This window comes from Anolis carolinensis, chromosome 4 (genome assembly GCF_035594765.1).
Source record: "Anolis carolinensis isolate JA03-04 chromosome 4, rAnoCar3.1.pri, whole genome shotgun sequence".
Taxonomy (NCBI): Eukaryota; Metazoa; Chordata; class Lepidosauria; order Squamata; family Dactyloidae; genus Anolis; species Anolis carolinensis.
In genome coordinates, this window is record NC_085844.1 from 227,193,827 (window position 1) to 227,213,846 (window position 20,020).

General features: G+C 38.2%; 1 protein-coding gene across 1 annotated transcript; it reads left to right on the top strand.

Moving 5' to 3' along the window:
- The first annotated feature begins 2 nt into the window (after positions 1 to 2).
- Positions 3 to 19,649, top strand: LOC100563926 (translocating chain-associated membrane protein 1-like 1). The gene is made up of 11 exons (XM_008110096.3): positions 3 to 264; positions 3,042 to 3,102; positions 3,928 to 4,046; positions 6,841 to 6,957; positions 7,056 to 7,114; positions 12,854 to 12,938; positions 13,920 to 13,990; positions 14,273 to 14,377; positions 15,206 to 15,349; positions 15,592 to 15,749; positions 16,857 to 19,649. The coding sequence occupies exons 1-11, from the start codon at positions 145 to 147 to the stop codon at positions 16,928 to 16,930; spliced, it is 1,113 nt and encodes a 370-aa protein (XP_008108303.1). The 5' UTR covers positions 3 to 144; the 3' UTR covers positions 16,931 to 19,649.
- The last annotated feature ends 371 nt before the right edge of the window (positions 19,650 to 20,020 follow it).

Below are 20,020 nucleotides of genomic sequence, written 5' to 3' on the forward strand. Positions count from 1 at the left end.
CTGGTAGGAAAGGCGGGGTTTAAAAATGTGGAACGCGGGAGGGAGAGGGAAGCGAGGAGAGTAGCTCGTTGGGCGTGAGGCGGCGAGGAGGAGGAGGACTATCACGGAGGAGCAAGAGAGACGGGACCTTGAAGAGCCGGCTCCATGAGGCTCCGGAAGAAGAGCAAGAGCCCGCCGGCCCTGAGCCATGAGTTCATTATCCAGAACCACGCGGACGCCGTGTCCTGCCTGGCGATGGGCCTGCTCCTGGGGCTCATGTTCGAGGTATGGCTTCACGGGGAGAGGGCGGGGGCGACGTGGGGTGCGGCAATCGCCATAGCAACGCAGCGGCGGCCGTTAGCGACGCTGCCGCCTCGCGCTGGCTGCTCTTGGGAGAGCCACGCCCCCTTCCTTACTCTTTCGCCGCCCTGCCCTCGCCATTGCGCATGCGTCGATGAAGGACTGGCTGCTTCCGGCTTGGTTTGAGGGGTTACCAGTGGGGATTATTTGCGTGTCCCCTCTCCTTTTAAAGAAAAATAGTAATCGCTGCTGAGTTATGTGAACTTTCAAAGCCTGTTAAAAATGTAATATTTTGAATCTTCTACGATAACTTTTTAATTTTTTTGTCTAAACACTAGTTGTTCTCTCTTAATTAGCTTTAACACATTTATACAAAATGAATGAAATTTGAGAAGGGGACGCACTTTGAAATAATAATAATAATAAAACTTTGTTTCTAGACCGCCCTCTCTCATTCAGTGCCTCAAATGAGTACAAACACATCAAAAATAATGTAATGTAACAACAGTAAACTTACAACAAAAGAATTACACATCAGAATGAAAATGAAACCTACACAATCCAATAAGATATAATAAGCTAAAACATGATTTAAACATTACAGCATATATCCTAAAAGGAATTAAAATACAATTGTATTAAAATGGCTGACACTAGTGTTCATTTAAGATTACCCTTGCGCTTTGAAGCTCTGCTGCTGAGTATGCATGCCCAGTGTGGAACACATTTTACCACGTTAAAACAGTGGATGTGGCTCTTAATGAGACATGCCGCATTATCACAGGATGTCTACACCCAACACCGCTGGAGAAATTATACTGTTTAGCCACCACCTCACATCTGCCAGGAAGTAGTAGCCAGCAATGAAAAGACCAAGGCAGTGACATCTCTGGCCCATCCCCTGTTCAGATATCAGCCAACATACCAACGCCTTAAATCAAGAAATAGCTTTCTATGATCTGCAGAGAGACTCACAGGAACACCTCAGTAAGCAAGAATCCAAAAGTGGCAGGCTAAAACCTGGAACTTCAAACCATGGCTCAAACTGGATGAGAGACTCCCCCTGGACACACAAAAGACTTCTTTTGTATTTGTTCCTCCATTTATATAGCATCTGTTATTCAGTTTATCATTTGGAACTTTCCACCAAATCCAATGCACATTACATTGTTTCAGATTAAAGGAGAAGTTTCAAGCCTTTTTGAATATACAAGTATAGAGAACTATTGATCAGATTTGTATAACTGTTAGTGTGATCTGATTAATGAACCAAATCTTCCATCGGTTTTGCTTCAGCAACAGATACTAATCTTGATGGTAAGACACAGGATTCAGTAGCTTTGTTTTACAGTATCTTATGTAGGAAACAACTCAGCCTGCCTTTGTGATAATAATCGGTGATAATTGGTCAGGCCTATGATTGTCACATCTCAAAAGATTTTCAGTTTCATGTTCTTTAACTGACTCATTTACTGAGAAGAAAGGAAGTTGAGAAAAGTCACATTTTTAAAAGAAAAGTGAATCAATTAGTGAAGAAGCTAAGCATAATATAGTGTTAAGAGAGAATGCTCAATGTATTTCATTGGGTTGTTTTGTTTTTTTTACTTCTACCCTGCTTTTGGGCCCCTGGTGGTGGCGCAGTGTGTTAAAGCGCTGAGCTGCTGAACTTGCAGACTGAAAGGTCCCAGGTTCAAATCCCATTATAATGTACCTAACAGACATACGTATATGTTTGAAACATTGCCCTTTGGTGGGTTAAGCACTTAAATATCTGAGTGGTGGTCAAGAGGTATCGATTACTGTATTACACCTTTCCCTAATTGGTATCCTGATGTTTTCATCTATAAGTTCCATAAGCACCAGTCATTAAGGCAAGTGGTGAGGAATGGTCTGAAATGTACTTCCAAAACATCTGTAAGATGCCACTTTTGAAAGCTGAGCTCTAAACAACTTTTTAAAAAATCAAAGATTCTGCATCAGATAAAGAATCATGATGTTTTAGCTACAATCTATATTTTGGCCTGACCTCCAAAACTCTGTCAGGGGATGATGGGTAGCAGAGTGTAATCCAAAAATTCACCATCCCGGTCTTCACCTCCTTCTCCAGACTGTCCCCCCCTTGTGGAAAAACAGCACTGGACAAACACACTCCAGCAGACGAGGATTCGGTTGGAAATCCAACGGCAATATATCTTTATTTACATGACTATATACAAACAGAGCAAATCAGTCCTTCCTCCATGAGTGCTCTTGCCGAAGCGACTCATGCACACACACACACAGCTCTCAAGTCACTCCTCTGCATTCCACAGGAACAAGAAGAAAGTCCCGGTCATAACAAACTTAACCCCATTGGTCCTGTGATACGTCAATCATAGCAGACTCTCATTAACTCCATAACTGCTGAAATGCCTTGCTGAAAAAACTAACACATAAGGCATTTCTAATAACCCAGATTGATTTTAACATTTCACAATACACAATACCCTGACAAACTCAACACCCAGGCAGCCTCATCCCTTAACCATAATGATGGTGCATTCTGTAGGCTTTGAAAGTGCACACTCATTATTTGTTCAGCCATTGCTTTACCTATAGTTAGTTATTATGTCTGGCTTCCTGTTAGGATAAACAGGCTTGCTCCCTATGATTACTTAAAAATTATAATTATGTTTATTTTTATTTATACCCCGCTTTTTCTCTCCACAAAAGAATATGTCTGTGATAACTTATTGAACAGTCTTTTCTGTTTTAAAATTTAGGCTACAGCCAAAACTGCCATCATCTTTATTACTGTTCAGTATAATGTTACCTATACAACAGGTAAGAATAAAATAAAATCTGCTTGCGTGACTGATTATATTTTTAAAAACAATAAACATTAATATTTTATCGAGAGTCAAGACACATGTCCTGTTTAGTTTGATTAAATTTACTCCCGCAAAAATGTGTATACAGCCAGTCCTCGAGTTATAGACATCCGACTTACATCTGACACATAGTTAAGAACAGGAGTGAGACAACAGGAAGTGAGAAAAATTTAACCCTCAGAAGGGAAATTCACTACTGTAAGAGTTATCATGACAAAAAAGTGTCCCCACTGAAGCTTTCCACCAATCCTTGTTTCCACAACAAGCCAAAATTGTCAAAATCCAATTATCATAGGGACAGAAAGTGAGGTGGAGGGGGGGGGGGGGGGGGGCAGACCGCAAAACAAACATTACAAGGGTGTTAAACCTCTCCTATACTATCCAAAACAAAAAAAAATGTGGCTAGAGTTACACTTTAACATGTATCTGTTCTGACTTGCATCCAAATTCAATTTAAGAACAAACCTACAAAACCTATATTGTTCATAACTTGAAGCCTGCCTGTATAGGATTGGTGCTTTAGTTAGGATTATCTGTAGTTTAGCCTGTTGAGTTTATTCTACAATTCATTTGTTTTGCAGATTTTAAAAGAAAGAATTTTATTTCTTTAATACTCATCTATTTTAATTTCAAACAAAAAGTATTGAAAGGCATAAATAGCTATTTAATAGGTCTTAAGAATAATTTACCATACACCATTCTGCTGAAAACTAACTTTTTTGTGTTGCCTTGTTATAAAATGATTTCCAAGTATGTAATACAGTATTGTTCGTTTCAGATGACAAGTCTGAGCCAGTTTATTTCTATGAGTATGGTCCAAAAGACATGGCGACCATCTTTTTCTACATGCTTATAGCCATTATTCTCCATGCAGTAATTCAGGAATACATTCTAGATGTAAGTTCACAATTGTTCGATGGATGTAAATAAGTTGCATTTACTTACTTGTTTATTAAAAATGTACATTCACTACTTGATGTGAAAAATGAGGTTAAAATGTGTTACTAATATTACCATATTTATAAGTAGCAAAACACATCTTCTCTGAAAGCATGGCTGGCTTTGCAAATGTAAGAGAATTCTTTGGGATATGCCCTCGCAATCTCCTATATTGGAAAGTAGTGGGTATATATGTTGAAGTCAAGATATTCCTTAGTTAAACTTTTATCTGATTAGCTTTCTCCTAATGATAGTTGGAGACATGCATTCCTCCATAATTTGTCAGATCCTTCAGATGTCCAGTTAGGTGGTTCCCTTTCGGAGAACATTCAGTCAGATGCTGGGAGTTGCAACTTTTAAAACAACAATAATAGTTAACTTCTGGCCATCCAGATGTTGAACTTCCAACTACTTTCAGCCCTGACCAGTACAGCCAGTGGTAAGAAATGGTGAACATTATGGTGCAACAGCTTTTGGAGCACCATACATTCTATCATCACTGTTTTATGAAAGTATTCAATAGTCCTAACGAGGGAGTGGTGCATTGAACCTATGGATTTCCTGGTAAAGAATATAGAATTTCAGGAATAAGCTGCTGTTGAGACTTCATTAAGCAACGTTGTAATTTTAGGGTTTGGTAGACTTCATGAACAACAGAGATCCTGTTTAGTCCCAAGTGGAATAGACATTTTGTCATGGGTCATTCAGTGGATCTACTCTAGTAAGGAGTAAAATAGATCTAGGTTTCATGCAACCTAAGACCAACAAGTTTTATTTAATTAGACATGTGATAGATTGCAGACTTCATTAACTTCTTGAGGGCTCTTATGAAGAGACATTGCACAGCAGCGGTACTTGATAGAAATTTAATTACTGATTAACATAGAACAATCTAAGTTTAGCTTGTCAGGTGACTGAATAAAGTAATTAAATCAAAGAAAGGCATCCTTCTAAATCAAACTATATCTTTAACATTTTCTACAGTAATTATAAAATATTGTTACTTTGTCCATCTTTCTGTAATTTTAATGTTTCATCATCCATTCTATCCATGCTGATATCTCAGATTCTTTCTACTTCTGTGCATAAAATACTTTAGCTGCATTTATCATGTACTGAAGAATTTTTTCATATTTCATTTCAACTTCATTTTTCATTAGTCCAAGAAAAATAAATTCTGGTTTAAATTGAATGTTTGTCTTTAGTATCTCTTCAAAATAACAGTGTCTTAAAACACAATATTTTTGCTTTCTCATATATCCACTGTATATGATTAAAAGTTCATTCTTTTTCTTTACATTTCGGCTGTTAAGTACTATCTATATATCTTATAAACATTTTTAAAATCATACTATAAAGTAAATTTTAAAACTTCTCTTCACATTTTCCCCGTAGTGTCATCTAAATGTAATAACTTACATTTTGTGCCCATTTAACCATACATTAAGTATAATTATTTGATTCCTTGCCTAACAACTTTCACGTTTTAGCTATTAAATGTTCATTAGTATCATGTTGTTGCTGTCTTTTCTTGCTAGCTTCTAGAATTGCTCAATGTGCCCACTTTCATCTTACTGTTGGATATTGGTTCTGTATTAGCCAAAAATGTTGCAGTGTTAGTAAAGATATAAGATAGTTTCTCAGCTACTTGTTGAGGATGTCCTGGATTAATTAACCATTACTTCCAATTATAATATTATAATGGAATACAATATTATACTACTAATACTACAATATAATAATATTAATTATATATTATATATTAAATATAATATTACTAATAATATTACCATATAATGATATAGTACAATATAGTATTTTAATGATTATATTGTGCTATGCTAATAATATATTGTATGTTCATTTGATTTGTAAGCCGCTCTGAGTCCCCTTCGGGGTGAGAAGAGCGGGATATAAATATAGTAAATAAATAAATAAATTACATCTGCATTAGGAAAGTATGTGTACCAGTACTGGAATGAACTAGGATGTGATATTAACTGGAAATGATAACCTCTGGTTGGTTCAAAATCACTATAACAAACTGTTTAATCCAGGAGACTTCATGCATGGAGTCTGCACTGCCACTGAGAAAGAAGGCAGTGAAGATAGAATATTCAGGCTTTTGAGTAAATTAGCTTACTGAGCCAGGATTTATGTGCCCAGGCTTTATGCATAGGTTTGGGCTCTACACTGTGAGTTTCAGACACCAGTATGAGGCACAATATGGTGAGCATGCTCTGAATTACATTTTTTCTAATACTTCAGCAGCTGAACCTAATTTTCCGGTCATTTAATGGTAGTTTGTTTGTGGTTTTAAATACGTTTGTGGATTTTGAATTTTTTAAACATTGTGAGCCACTTTTTGTCTTGGTTGTGAGATAAAAATGGGATACAAATAAATACAACAACAACAAAAACAACATTTTATTCATAGTGCAAGCTTGGCTAAAAACATAAACTAGAGACTAAAAGTCCAATTTGAAGCTGCATAAGAATATAAATGTTAAAGATGGGTGTATATTGGCATTTATAGAAAGTTGGATTATCTTCTGGATGCATAATCTATTGAAGTGGGTACAGAAAAGTATTGATTTCTGTGTTTTCATTATTGCTACTATCTCTTGTCTGTGGGTATTCCAGCATATATTTATTTAATCAGAAAAATAAAGTTGAAATATTAAGCCCAAAAAGAAAAGCATTTTTTTCAAGTAATGTAAATTATTACTTACTTTTTCCTTTCTTTTTCCAGAAAATTAATAGACGCCTCCACTTGTCAAAAACAAAGCATAGCAAATTCAATGAATCTGGGCAACTAGCATTTTTCTACTTGTTTTCATTTGTCTGGGGAGCTAGTATTTTGTCTGCAGTAAGTAAGTCAAGTTATTTTTCTGGAATTTAATTTAAATGCACATTAGCGCCAAAATATACTATCAAGTTTTTCAACTTCATATTTTCCTTTTATAGGAAGAATTCACAACAAACCCAACTTTGTTGTGGAAGGATTACCCTCATCCTCGCATGTTGTAAGTCCTTTTTTTTTTTGTCTGACTTGATGTATTGTTTTGTTTTTTCAGGGTTTTTTGTATTTTTGGAGGCAACTTTATTTTAAAATTTTGAATGGCTTGTTCTTAAATATGCTCTGCTAAATGTTATGTCTTGCATTGATGTTAGTCTTAAACAGTTTAAAAAACTCAGTTTTAAAAGTCTACCCTGCCTTCACATAGTAGTATAAAATATGTTTTGGGAAGTCCATAAAATAAAATATTATGGCAATTTGGCAGTGCACTAAATGTTATTGTGTAGCATCAAATGCAGATGAGAGCATGGTGGAAGGGGTGCGATTCTAAATTTGAGGATTCCAAAATACCTGCATGCTGTAGTATGTGATGTGCACTTGCAGTCCTGTGATGTCTTGAGCTTCCTTAGATGAACTTCAGTGTTAATTCAAATAAAATATAATAAAATTCAAATACAAGCTCTAATAAATACAGGCGCCCACACTCTTAACTGATAGGTTAGGTATTAGTACACTGTCAAAGAGAAAAAATGTGTAATTTAATCCCGAATCTGTCAAATTAGTGGGGGATGCCTGTATGTAGGAGAGACAGGCAATGGTGAAGCTGAAGACTTTTTGTCTCAGTATGTGTGGCAGAAGGAGGACAGGAGACCTACAGGGCTCAAGTCTCAGGCCCTCAGCACTTGCTTACCTCCAGTTCTATATAAACACAATTTTTAGCCTAAATGGAGGCACTCCTTACAGTGATGGCTGGGAGCACAAGGGAAGTAGTAGCACACCGGGCATGACAGAGAAGCAGAGGGACTTCTCCTTGAGGACCAGCCACCCCGCTTGTGAACCCTGAAGCCATCACCAGTGGCCAGCTCAAACGCACAGGAGGTAGCAATGGAGCAATATGAAGTCCTGAGCCCTCCCTGCTGCTGAAATTTGGGAAATGGGTTCAAAGGAGAAATGATCGGAGGGAGAGAAATAGTGCAGAAGCTGGGATGTTGTGTGTTTTCAGGGCTGTATGACTGTGTTCTAGCAGCATTTCCTCCTGACATTTTGCTTGAATCCGTGGCTGGCATCTTCAGAGGATCCTCTGATGATCCTCTGAATATGCCAGCCACAGATGTAGGTGAAATGTCAGGAGAAAATACTGCTAGAACATGGCCATACATCCTGGAAACCACACAACACTTCAGTGATTCCAGCCATGAAAGCCTTCGACAGTACAGGTCAGAGCTCTTTGTAATCATCTCCTCTGACTTTCTATCACCCCAAGCAGGATAAGAATATCATAAGAAAGAATGGAGAGGCTGTAAAAAGCCAGAAGAGCAATGCTAGATATTTTTTTTTTGGGGGGGGGGGGGGGGGAGAGGTGGGAAAAGTTAGAGTGTGTGAGGTGTAGAGAAGAAAGAACAGACAAAAAGCCTATAGAGGAAGAATAGGAGGGGTGCTTGGTCTGTGGCAGCTTCTCCCTCTCTTTTTTTCTCTCCCTCTTACACATCCTCAAACACCTAGTTAAAGAGAAAGGGGGCAGACTGCAGCCGAGTTGTCCCCCTAATAGTATACACATTGTGAAATACAAAAGTTAGGGATGGGATGCAGAGAGGAAGAGATGGAGAAGCTGGAAAGAAACACCATCTATGATAGTTGCTTCAATGGTGGCTGCTAAAGCTGTGGTCTTATATAGCTGATACAGATGGTTTGTTGTTGTCAGTGTTCACCTGGGAGAGACTCCCACCTCTGCTTTTTTGGCCCTTTTAAATTATTTTATAAGTGGAATACATTAATTTGATGTGTGGTCAAAAAAGCAGGTCATGCATCAAATATATAGTACTTGGCAGTAATTTTGAATGCTCAGAAGAACAGATTAACAAAGAACAAGTCATCAAGAGCTTAGAGAAGCCTGTAATAGATGGAAGACTACAAATATCAAGTATGATAAATGGTTAGGGGATTATAAATGGTTCACTCGTCTTGTTATCAGGTCTGAAAATTGTGGGAATTACGTTCTTCCCCAAACTTGTAGGAGATGTGAGTGTTTCTGAGGCTCTCCTTCCACCCCCACTCTCTCCTTCATTTATACTAGACAGGAATATTTAGTTCATTGCCAAGCAACAGCCAAGAAACCCACACTGGTCTTTCTTTCCATTGGAGCAGGAAATAGTGTGGGACTTGGCTTCTTTGCTCACTTCACAGCCTTCCCCCTGCATCTTCACGGTTAAAATTTTGAAGCAGGTGTCGAAGCTATCAAACTGGGGTTCCAAACATTCAACCCCTTCTGTGGAAGTTGCACCCTTCATCCAAGGAGAAAACCCCAAAACAAACTGTCTTTTAGTAAAGAAAGATTTATATGAAAATATATAGGCTAAGGCTAAACGGAGGGCTGCACAAACACAGCAAGGACCAAGTACAGAGAGCACAATAATCCCAAATAAACAGTTCGAGGGGAGGTCACAGGGGCTTACATGTCTTTACACTAATGCTCAGAGCATGGGAAATAAGCAAGACGAACTCCAACTCCTAGCACAGCACCACACATACGATGTCATAGGCATCACTGAAACCTGGTGGGATGACTCCCATCACTGGAATTTAACCATTGAGGGCTATAACCTCTTTCACAGAAATAGAACAAAGGGGAGAGGAGGGGGAGTAGCTTTATATGTCAAAAACAGTTACGTTGCAGAAGAAATGCAAGACTGTAATCCGGGAAACCAGCTTGAAAGCATCTGGATAAGAATCAAGGGAACTGGGACTCAAAAAGATCTTGTCGTGGGTGTCTACTACAGACCTCCGAGTCAGGATGAAGGACTTGATGAAGCCTTCTGTCAACAGCTGACCAAACAGGCACAAAGAAGAGATATAGTAGTCATGGGCGATTTCAATTATCCCGATATCTGCTGGAAAACAAACTCAGCCAAGAGTACAAAGTCCAACAAATTCCTCACTTGCCTTGCAGATAATTTTATGGTCCAGAAGGTAGAAGAGGCAACAAGGGGATCAGCAACTCTTGATCTAATCTTAACAAATGTGGAAGACCTGATCAATACAGTTGAAGTGGTTGGATCCTTAGGGGCAAGTGACCATGTGCTCCTGCAGTTTGCAATACAAAGGAATGCTGAAACTAAGACAAGTCAAACACGCATTCTGGACTTTAAGAGAGCTGACTTCCAAAAAATGAAGGAATTACTGAGCGGCATTCCATGGACGCCGATATTAAAAAACAAGGGAGTTAAGGATGGATGGGAGTTTTTCAAAAGTGAAATACTCAAGGCGCAAATGCAAACAGTGCCAACAAAGAAGAAAAATAAGACAAGTGCAAAGAAGCCAGAATGGATGTCCAAAGAACTTCTAACTGAGCTAAAGCTCAAAAGTGACATGCACAAGAAGTGGAAAAGGGGAGAAATCACCAAAGAAGAATTCAAACGTATAGCCAACTCCTGTAGGGAAAAGGTTCGCAAGGCTAAAGCGCAAAATGAGCTCAGGCTTGCCAGGGACATAAAAAACAACAAAAAAGGTTTTTTTGCTTATGTTGGTAGAAAAAGGAAGAAAAAGGAGGCGATAGGGCCACTGCAAGGAGTAGATGGGGTGATGGTGACAGGGGATAGGGAAAAGGCAGAACTGCTTAATGCCTTCTTTGCCTCGGTCTTCTCACAAAAAGAAAGCCATCTTCAACCTCAGCAACATGGAATGGACGAAGGATTGGGGGAAATCCAACCCCAAATAGGGAAACAAGTTGTCCAGGAACACCTGGCCACTCTAAACGAATTCAAGTCCCCAGGGCCAGATCAGCTACATCCAAGAGTATTGAAGGAACTAGCGGAAGTTATTTCAGAACCACTGGCAATCATCTTCGAGAGTTCTTGGAGAACAGGAGAAGTCCCAGCAGATTGGAGGAGGGCGAATGTGGTCCCTATCTTCAAGAAGGGAAAAAAGAACGACCCAAACAATTACCGTCCGGTCAGCCTCACATCAATACCAGGCAAGATTCTGGAAAAGATCATTAAGGAAGTGGTCTGCAAACACTTAGAAACAAATGCGGTCATTGCTAATAGTCAACACGGATTTACCAAAAACAAGTCATGCCAGACTAATCTGATCTCTTTTTTCGATAGAGTTACGAGTTGGGTCGATACAGGGAATGCCGTGGATGTAGCATATCTAGATTTCAGTAAGGCCTTCGACAAAGTCCCCCACGACCTTCTGGCAAACAAACTAGTAAAATGTGGGCTAGACAAAACTACGGTTAGGTGGATCTGTAATTGGCTAAGCGAACGAACCCAAAGGGTGCTCACCAATGCGTCGTCTTCATCATGGAAAGAAGTGACAAGTGGAGTGCCGCAGGGCTCCGTCCTGGGCCCGGTTCTGTTCAACATCTTTATTAACGACTTAGACGAAGGGTTAGAAGGCACGATCATCAAGTTTGCAGATGACACCAAACTCGGAGGGATAGCTAACACTCCAGAAGACAGGAGCAGAATTCAAAACGATCTTGACAGACTAGAGAGATGGGCCGAAACTAACAAAATGAAGTTCAACAGGGACAAATGCAAGATACTTCACTTCGGCAGAAAAAATGGAAATCAAAGATACAGAATGGGGGACGCCTGGCTTGACAGCAGTGTGTGCGAAAAAGATCTTGGAGTCCTCGTGGACAACAAGTTAAACATGAGCCTACAATGTGATGCGGCAGCTAAAAAAGCCAATGGGATTTTGGCCTGCATCAATAGGGGAATAACGTCTAGATCCAGGGAAGTCATGCTCCCCCTCTATTCTGCCTTGGTCAGACCACACCTGGAATACTGTGTCCAGTTTTGGGCACCGCAGATGAAGGGAGATGCTGACAAGCTGGAAAGCGTCCAGAGGAGGGCAACTAAAATGATTAAGGGTCTGGAGAACAAGCCCTATGAGGAGAGGCTTAAAGAGCTGGGCATGTTTAGCCTGCAGAAGAGAAGGCTGAGAGGAGACATGATAGCCATGTACAAATATGTGAGGGGAAGTCATAGGGAGGAGGGAGCAAGCTTATTTTCTGCTGCCCTGCAGACTAGGACACGGAACAATGGCTTCAAACTACAGGAAAGGAGATTCCACCTGAACATCAGGAAGAACTTCCTCACTGTGAGGGCTGTTCGGCAGTGGAACTCTCTCCCCCGGGCCGTGGTGGAGGCTCCTTCTTTGGAGGCTTTTAAGCAGAGGCTGGATGGCCATCTGTCGGGGGTGCTTTGAATGCGATTTCCTGCTTCTTAGCGGGGGGTTGGACTAGATGGCCTTTGAGGTCTCTTCCAACTCTACTATTCTATGATTCTATGATTCTATGATTCTATATACAAACGTAACAGTCCTTGGCTTTTATCAGCAGCTTTCAACCAGCGAAACAAAATGTTATCTTCAAGCTTTCTTCAGCTCCAACCTTTTAAACAACTTGGTTTCCAGACTCTCCGTCTTCAAAACTCTCTTTGGCTTCACTCCAACAGCAACGCCATCATCGTCACCATCACTTTCACATTCGCCTTCACATTCACTAACTCAAGATTTACTCAGTCTTTAGCAGGTGTCTTGATTGCTGCTGTTCATACATGGATAGGACATGATTCTTACAAACACCTATCCATTTTCACATAAGAAATGACCTAAATAATATAAAACTCTGACAGTAGGCTCATTATGTTTCAACTTAGCCATGCATTGCATGGTCAATATAATTGATAAATAATCTCTACAAGCTAGTATATAATGGGTGATCTTTTTTAATTTCTAGTTTTCAGGTTAAATTCTTCTACATCTGTCAAATTGCCTATTGGCTTCATGCTCTGCCAGAACTCTACTTCCAAAAGATTAGAAAGGTATGGTTTACAAATTCAGTTGAGGCACTTTTTATTTTGTTTTAGTTTCACTAAATGTTAAACTTTTACAGTACAGAAGAATACACCTTGCTAAATAAGGGAGATATTGAAAGTAATAGGCTGGGTGGGCAGACACCCCTCCATAGCAAATGTAACACATTGTGGGTGAAACTAATGATACGGTGCAGATCTACTCAGTGAATGAAGTAAATGTGTTCCTAGACATCAGTTCTTAAAATCTGGTACCAAATGCAGAAATAACATAGAAAGAAGAGGGACCAGAAAAATGAAGAGCAGTTCACCGTGTTTCAGCCAACTTTTTATCCAAAACCAACAATATATATGTGTGAAATGAAGCAGTCAGGTAAGCCTTTCATAAGTAGAAGACTTGTTCCAGGAAGTATCCAGGAATAACCTTTATTTCACTGTATCTGCCCCTCCCCCCCCTTTTTTTTTCCTTATGATTTCTATTTTGGAAACATATAGATCAGTGGCCTTTTAAAGTGTTATTGCTAGTTGGTAAAGCATGCCTGTCTGCTTTCCCCCTTTCTCTTTTTGTCGTTCACATATGCTCAGTAATGAATTCTGGATGCAGGTGCTGTTTGTTTTGCCTGTTGGGGTAGGCACACACAGCTACAGTAGGCTCAATTGGAATAGACCCCCATTCTTTCCCAACTCAAGCTTTATTGCATTGTTTGCTGCAGAGATGCAGCTGCAATCTGATATTGAAAGTCTGTGTTTTCCAGCTCTCAGCCTAGCCTCCCAGTGCTAATGCTGCTAAGAAACATCTGGCTAGACAGAGGACAAGAAGAGCAAAAGAGGCCGCGGGGGGGGGGGGGGCACCAAAACTGCAAAAGGGAACTTTTTTTTCAGGGGGTTGTAAAACTGAGGCATATCTGTCAAGAACAAGGAAATTGGTAGAGACTAGGCTTTATATCCTTAAAGTGTAACATGCCTGTTTTCCCTTACATGTACTTCTAGGAAGATATCCCAAGACAGTTGCAATATATCTGCCTTTATATTGCCCACTTATCTGGTGCCTACATTCTGAAGTGAGTATTTGTAAACATACTGTTTTTTAAGTATGCAGAATGATGTTCAATAAATGTGTCATTCATCCTTATTAAAGCCTTTTTGGGTAATGTTTAGTGCTTCAGTTGCAAAGTAGAGAAACTTGGTGTTACTTTTATTTATAACTAAGCACAAATTGGGATGTTCACACACATCTCTACAAAATTAAAAAGTTCTCTGCTGCAATTAGTAATTATTTTGTTGCTGGTAACTTGACTACTGAATTAGAATGTTTAAGGAAATGCTTATTTTTATTTTTGCAGCCTTCATCGTTTGGGTCTTATTTTGTTGGTACCTCACTATCTTGTGGAACTTATCTTTCATGCTTCACGTCTTTTCTACTTCAGTGATGAGAATAAACAGAAAGGGTAAATATATTTATTACTGCTTTGACTACTGTGAAATGGGTTTTCCTTTCCATCCCTTTCTCTTACGTGGTTTGTTTAACTCTACCAAAAATTGGCATTAGGAGGGGATAAAAACAGTATTTAAATGACCAACTGCATTCATATTAACCTTTTTGGTCTTGAAGTCCACCGTAAAGGCCTTAATATCTAATCTTGTAGCTAATAGGGCTAGAACGTTCCAGAGTAGATCCATACTTGTGGAACTGGCATCAAGTGAGACACCTTCAGTTGGCCCTCGACTTTTGCAAGGGTGGCTATGACTGCAGTTGCAGGTTGGATTAATAAAGAGATTGAGAACATCTTGTGTCTCGTATACTCCTTTCATTCCCTTCTTGTGGAAGCATTTAATCATTTTCAGTTTGTGCATAAACTCTGTCTAGCATTCTGTCTGTATTAATGCCTGTAGTTTAACCAAATGGGTTACTGTTTTTTTCAGAATGGAAAATAATAGTAAAATAGCCATGGGAAAATAATGGTAGAATGCTTTCATATCAGACAAGTATATGCTGAAGAGCCATATATACAGATGAGAGATTTCGTTTGTGTGCTGTTGGGGATGGCCTTTGTTTCAAGTGTGGCTACTATAGGTTGTTTACAGTGATGTTCAAATAAGAAGAGGAAATGGCTTTAATAGTTCAAAGTGTTTCTAACTAAGCTGCTATAATTCACTACCATTATCTACAAGTAGTAGTATAAAATAGTGTTTTGAAATTTGAGAATTTAGAATGGTTGTGTGGCAACTAATAGAGGAATTCTCATGTGTTCAACCCCCCCCCCCCCCCCCCCCAGGTTTACTCTTTGGGCTCTACAGTTTGTGATGGCTCGTCTTCTGACCCTAACTTTATCGGTCCTAACTTTTGGATTTGGCCTGGCAAGAGCGGAGAATCCTGGTTTTTCCATAGCAGATGGAAACTTCAATACACTCCCTGTTAGGTAGAATCACTTTTTTCAAAATATCATTTAAATTTGGAAGACCAAGCTGTTGTTACAGAAGACCTCTACTGTTGCTTTCTTTTAATTTTAATGTTAAATCAATTATTTACTGAGTACTGCAGGAATACTTTGAAATATCTTTGCCACTGGATATTTGCCACTGATTGAATATATTATTCTAATTCTTCAAAGTTTGCCCTTACAGCAATTCTTTAACTGTCCTTTAATCCTTAACACATTAGAATCAGCTGTCTGGCTGCCATTTGTTTGACCCAAGCATGGATGATGTGGAAATTCATCAATTTTCAGTTAAAGAAATGGAGAGAACATACACAGAACCAAATTCCCAAGAAAAAAACTAACACAAAGATTAAAGCAACAAAAAAAGAATCATGCAAAAGTAAGTATAGTTTTTACATTTACATTCCCATCCAGTCCACAAAATGTAGAGGTGGAAGAATATGGATCTACCATAGCTGATACCGGGAAAGTTATTTTGTTTGATGTACATGATACCTTATATGGTTTATATTATTTCTAATGTTGGATATTGTGACCAAACAGGTATCTTTCTAAATATAGAAATTCTGAGGCAAAGGTGGGCAAAACTGGGAACTGTAGCCCTTGACTCTTCCAAACTCTGCCAAAAGGCATGAATTAATTGTTACTCAAGGAAGCCTTTAGTAGTGGCAGTTCATTTTAGCTGCTAATATCTCTTTCATGCCATGTTAACACTTTAAAAAACTCAGTTTTTGAAACTTTCTTTTGACCAATTATGTGCTTTGATTTGGTACTCATTTTTAACTGGTGAAATGAGGTCCCAGGACTGAAAATTGCTGCCTGGACTTGCTACAATTGTACACTCACCATCCCTAATGGCATGCCTAGTATTACTGGTTGCAACTTAAACAGGGGCAGTTATTAATTTAACTTCTGTTGCTTGAACATCTTAAAGCAGTCTTAATACCAAGGTTGAAATGCATTTGTTAGATTGTGGGGTCAATCAGTCAACATTTGTATACATTCTATTGACTCAATGCACCTACCTTATCAATGGTAAGCCTGTTGGAGCTAGAAATGAGATCTAGGGTACGCTTAGCCAGGATTGGAAATAGGATGCCCTTTAGATGTCATTGAACAGCAATTCCCAAACTTCTTTACCATTGGCTCTTTTGGCTAGGCTCACTGGTGCAGGTCGAGCCTCCTTTATCTAGAAATTTAAAAAACTAACACTTCTTGCCACCAGCTGCCCACTATTGCCTTTGAGGTAGCAGCGGCAGTCATTTGTCTTTCAAATACTCAGTCTCTTTCCAGCCTGGCACCCCATTGGTTTGCTACTTGTGTTTTGTTTTGGAAACTTGAGGATGTATAAAATAGCAGGAATCTAAGCGTAATGCTCAGCACAAATCCTTACCTCTCCAGCCTCTCTCTAGTCTCACAAATGCAGTACATACTATTCTGATTGTATTCCAGAATTTAAAAACCTTTTACTCTTTTTATGCCATAGCTAACTTTGTCAATGGAGCAGTAAAATTTGAAGAAGGCACATCACCTAGAAAAAGAAAATCAAAAATTTCGTGAAAAGTATCAGCCTGGAGGACAATGGTTTAAAGGAGAACTTTGATTAAAGGAAATTATTCTTTCAGCACTGAAACAATAAGAGAGATTATTTCACTGTTCTGACTAAAAGACACTGGTTGAAATAATATATATTTTAATGTGTGTTCATCAAACAAAATTTACTTCATCATGAGTTTATCTTATTTAATATTATGATGTTCACTGTTTCAACTATCTCAGTTTTTATTTCCATATTTTGTTGTATTCGCACTTGCAAGAACTATGCTGCAATGTTAGGAGGGGACACAGGCACAGGAAAATGTACAAATAACATATGTCTTATTTGGAGTGTTAAAACAGCTAATTTAAATTTATAAAATAGTTTAGAAATAAATATTGGGCTTAGAGTTATTTTTTTGTAGAATTTCATATTATTACTTTCTTTGAAAAGCTATTAAAATTGTATTTCTGTTGGAAAGGTTCATTAGGTTCTGATAACACTTTTGGGGTTTTTTTGTTTGTTTTATTTTGTTTTTTGGGGGTGGGTGGGTTAATGTTTAAGGAATGATCATTTGGAAAGCAGCCAATTCAATATAAGCCACTGTATATGTTTTCAAGGCGTGACTACCATGTTCTTATTTAAGGCCAAATTTGGTCATTGATCTTATCTTCTAAGATGAGACTCCAAATACTTTGTTTTATATAAATTACTTCTGTATGCTTGTAAGAGAACTTTGGATATTAGATGCTTTTTTAGATGGCGCTAGAACTCTGGTTTTCTTCTGGTTTAACACATCCATGAAACTTAATACTAAATCATATATCTAAATGGATGTTTAATGTTCAGAACTGTACATAAATTCAGAATGTCTATTCAGATATGTAAATCAGTGTCTGGCATTATGTAAAGTAGCAAAAACTAGATCATAATATTAAGAGTGGGCTCCTGTAGTTCCAGCCCATGTTTTTGGTTTCTTGGTTGTTCGAGAAGCAGTTGATTCCAAATCAGAACCTTTCATTTTCACGTGTGCCTATTGTAATACATCATTGAGCTGCATAACCTTAAAAACAACTGAACTCAATTCTTGTTTGCTAAAATAATGAATTTTAAGATTGAGAAATATGATTGACACTTCAAGGCAAACAATCTTGAAGTGGGATCCAAAGAATTAGCTTTGCAAGTGGCTTGCAGTAGCATTATGATTTTTTTTACCTTTAAATAGCTGTTGATTAGCAGCTTGCTATAGCATTGCAGTGTTCTTTTTAAAACTAGCATAAAGAACCATTAGATTTCCAGATCCAGTAATAGCTTATTATTTGCAAGCTTCCCTTCCCTTTTGCTATCCCATATTACTTCCTAGAAGTAGATATTTAGAACAAAGTGAAGTTGGGTACAATTCTGAAAATGCATTCTAAGCCCAGTAGGTCTACTTTAGTGTTAGCAGTTTGACAAAAGACCTTTGTTGCAACTACTATAATTTCTTGCGCCACATTAATAGCTTAGCCAAAGTTGTATAGGTTTTATTTTAGCTTTTCCCTGCCCTTCATTTTGGTTGTCTAAAATGGAAAAGCAGTTGTAACTTTCCTGAATGTTTCGAACTACAACTGCAGTAATCTGTCACCATTGGCTGCGTATGATGACAGGGCTGATGACAGTGTTGAGATAAAACATGCTAGGAGAGATGCACTTTGCCCATTCCTATCTAAAAGCTTTAACATTTATTATCTCCTTTAATGGGCCATGATTGTGGAATGGTTCTTAAAAAGCTGGCCTGAGACATGACAGAGCATCAGACCAATACTACTGATGCAGTCATTTATTCTAAATTTACTGGTTTATATCCTTATAGCTTGATGTGAACCCCTAAAACACAGGAACCAATGAACTCTCCAGATATTGACCTCCAGTTCCCATAAGCCTTAAATAGTCATGCTGAGGTATGATGGAAGTAGTAATTTATCAGCACCTGGAAAGCTGCAAGTTAACCATTGTTACCTTCCTCTGCTAATTGTGAATAGGCCTCTCCTAGCATTACATTCAGCATGAAAGCTTTTCTCTTTGAAGCAATGGTTTATACAATGAACATTAGGGATAAATGTATTGTTTATATCCATACAGATCTTTCATTAGGGAGGAGGTCAACAGTCAAGTTGCTAAAGATGGGAAGCACGTCATTGTTTTGCATGCAACTAATTACCTGTATGTCAGCTCTTGAAGTGGAACATGTCTCATTATATGCATTTTTAAATTCCGTGCAGACTGGTTCAAAATCAGCACTGTCTGCCACTTCATAATATGCTTAACATTAGGGTAGGTATGTTGGCAAATAACTGGATTATGGTTTCTTCAGAAATCAAGATTATCTGCCTTTCAATCCTGTGGTGAAATGATACCTAACTCGTGACCATATTCCTGTGAGAAACAAATGTTTTGAATCTTTATTTCTTATTGATGTTCAATAAATGGCTCAATCACATATATTTCTATATCTCTACACAAATGAAATTATTTTTGATACAGTCATGAGACCTTTTGTATGATGTTCCTTGACATTGCCATTATTTATTTGCAAAATATTCAGGATTTGAGCCCATTTTTCTCATGTGCCTACCTGTTCTATGTGCGAACTATAGAATTTTGTTTGTGAGTTATCGTTATCCTGTATATTTCTATTCAGAATGTTTTTCCATTAAACTAGAATATATTTTTTTATGATTTCAATAAAAATTATTTGTGTAATTATTGCCTCAATGCATAAAAGTATCTTCTGAGAAGTTTTGATGAAAACATAACTGCTTCGATCATTCATTCACTTCTATGGCACAACATAATATGCCATTGTTGTGCTGACTGTTCTCCAACAAGTCAAATCCAGTTATTCCTGTTGCATCTTCAGGATGGTAGCAGTAGATGCTAGAGGATTATAGTCTGAAGTGTATATTATTTGAAACATTTTATGCTTCTAATTTCAAACATTTTATTTAGAAAAATGGTAGAAAGTTCCTAGGCTTAAACATACAAATATTTCACTCCGTTCAGAAAGCTAAATTTAACTTTATGTGTATATTACTGGGAATGCAAGTTAAATGCAACTATGGTGTGTATGGATA

Bases quoted from the DNA above. Each gene is read 5' to 3' on its own strand.
- LOC100563926 (XM_008110096.3), top strand. From the start codon at position 145: ATGAGGCTCCGGAAGAAGAGCAAGAGCCCGCCGGCCCTGAGCCATGAG. The intron at 12,939-13,919 runs GTATGGTTTACA...ATGTACTTCTAG, and splicing joins ACTTCCAAAAGATTAGAAAG to GAAGATATCCCAAGACAGTT. The intron at 13,991-14,272 runs GTGAGTATTTGT...TTATTTTTGCAG, and splicing joins TCTGGTGCCTACATTCTGAA to CCTTCATCGTTTGGGTCTTA.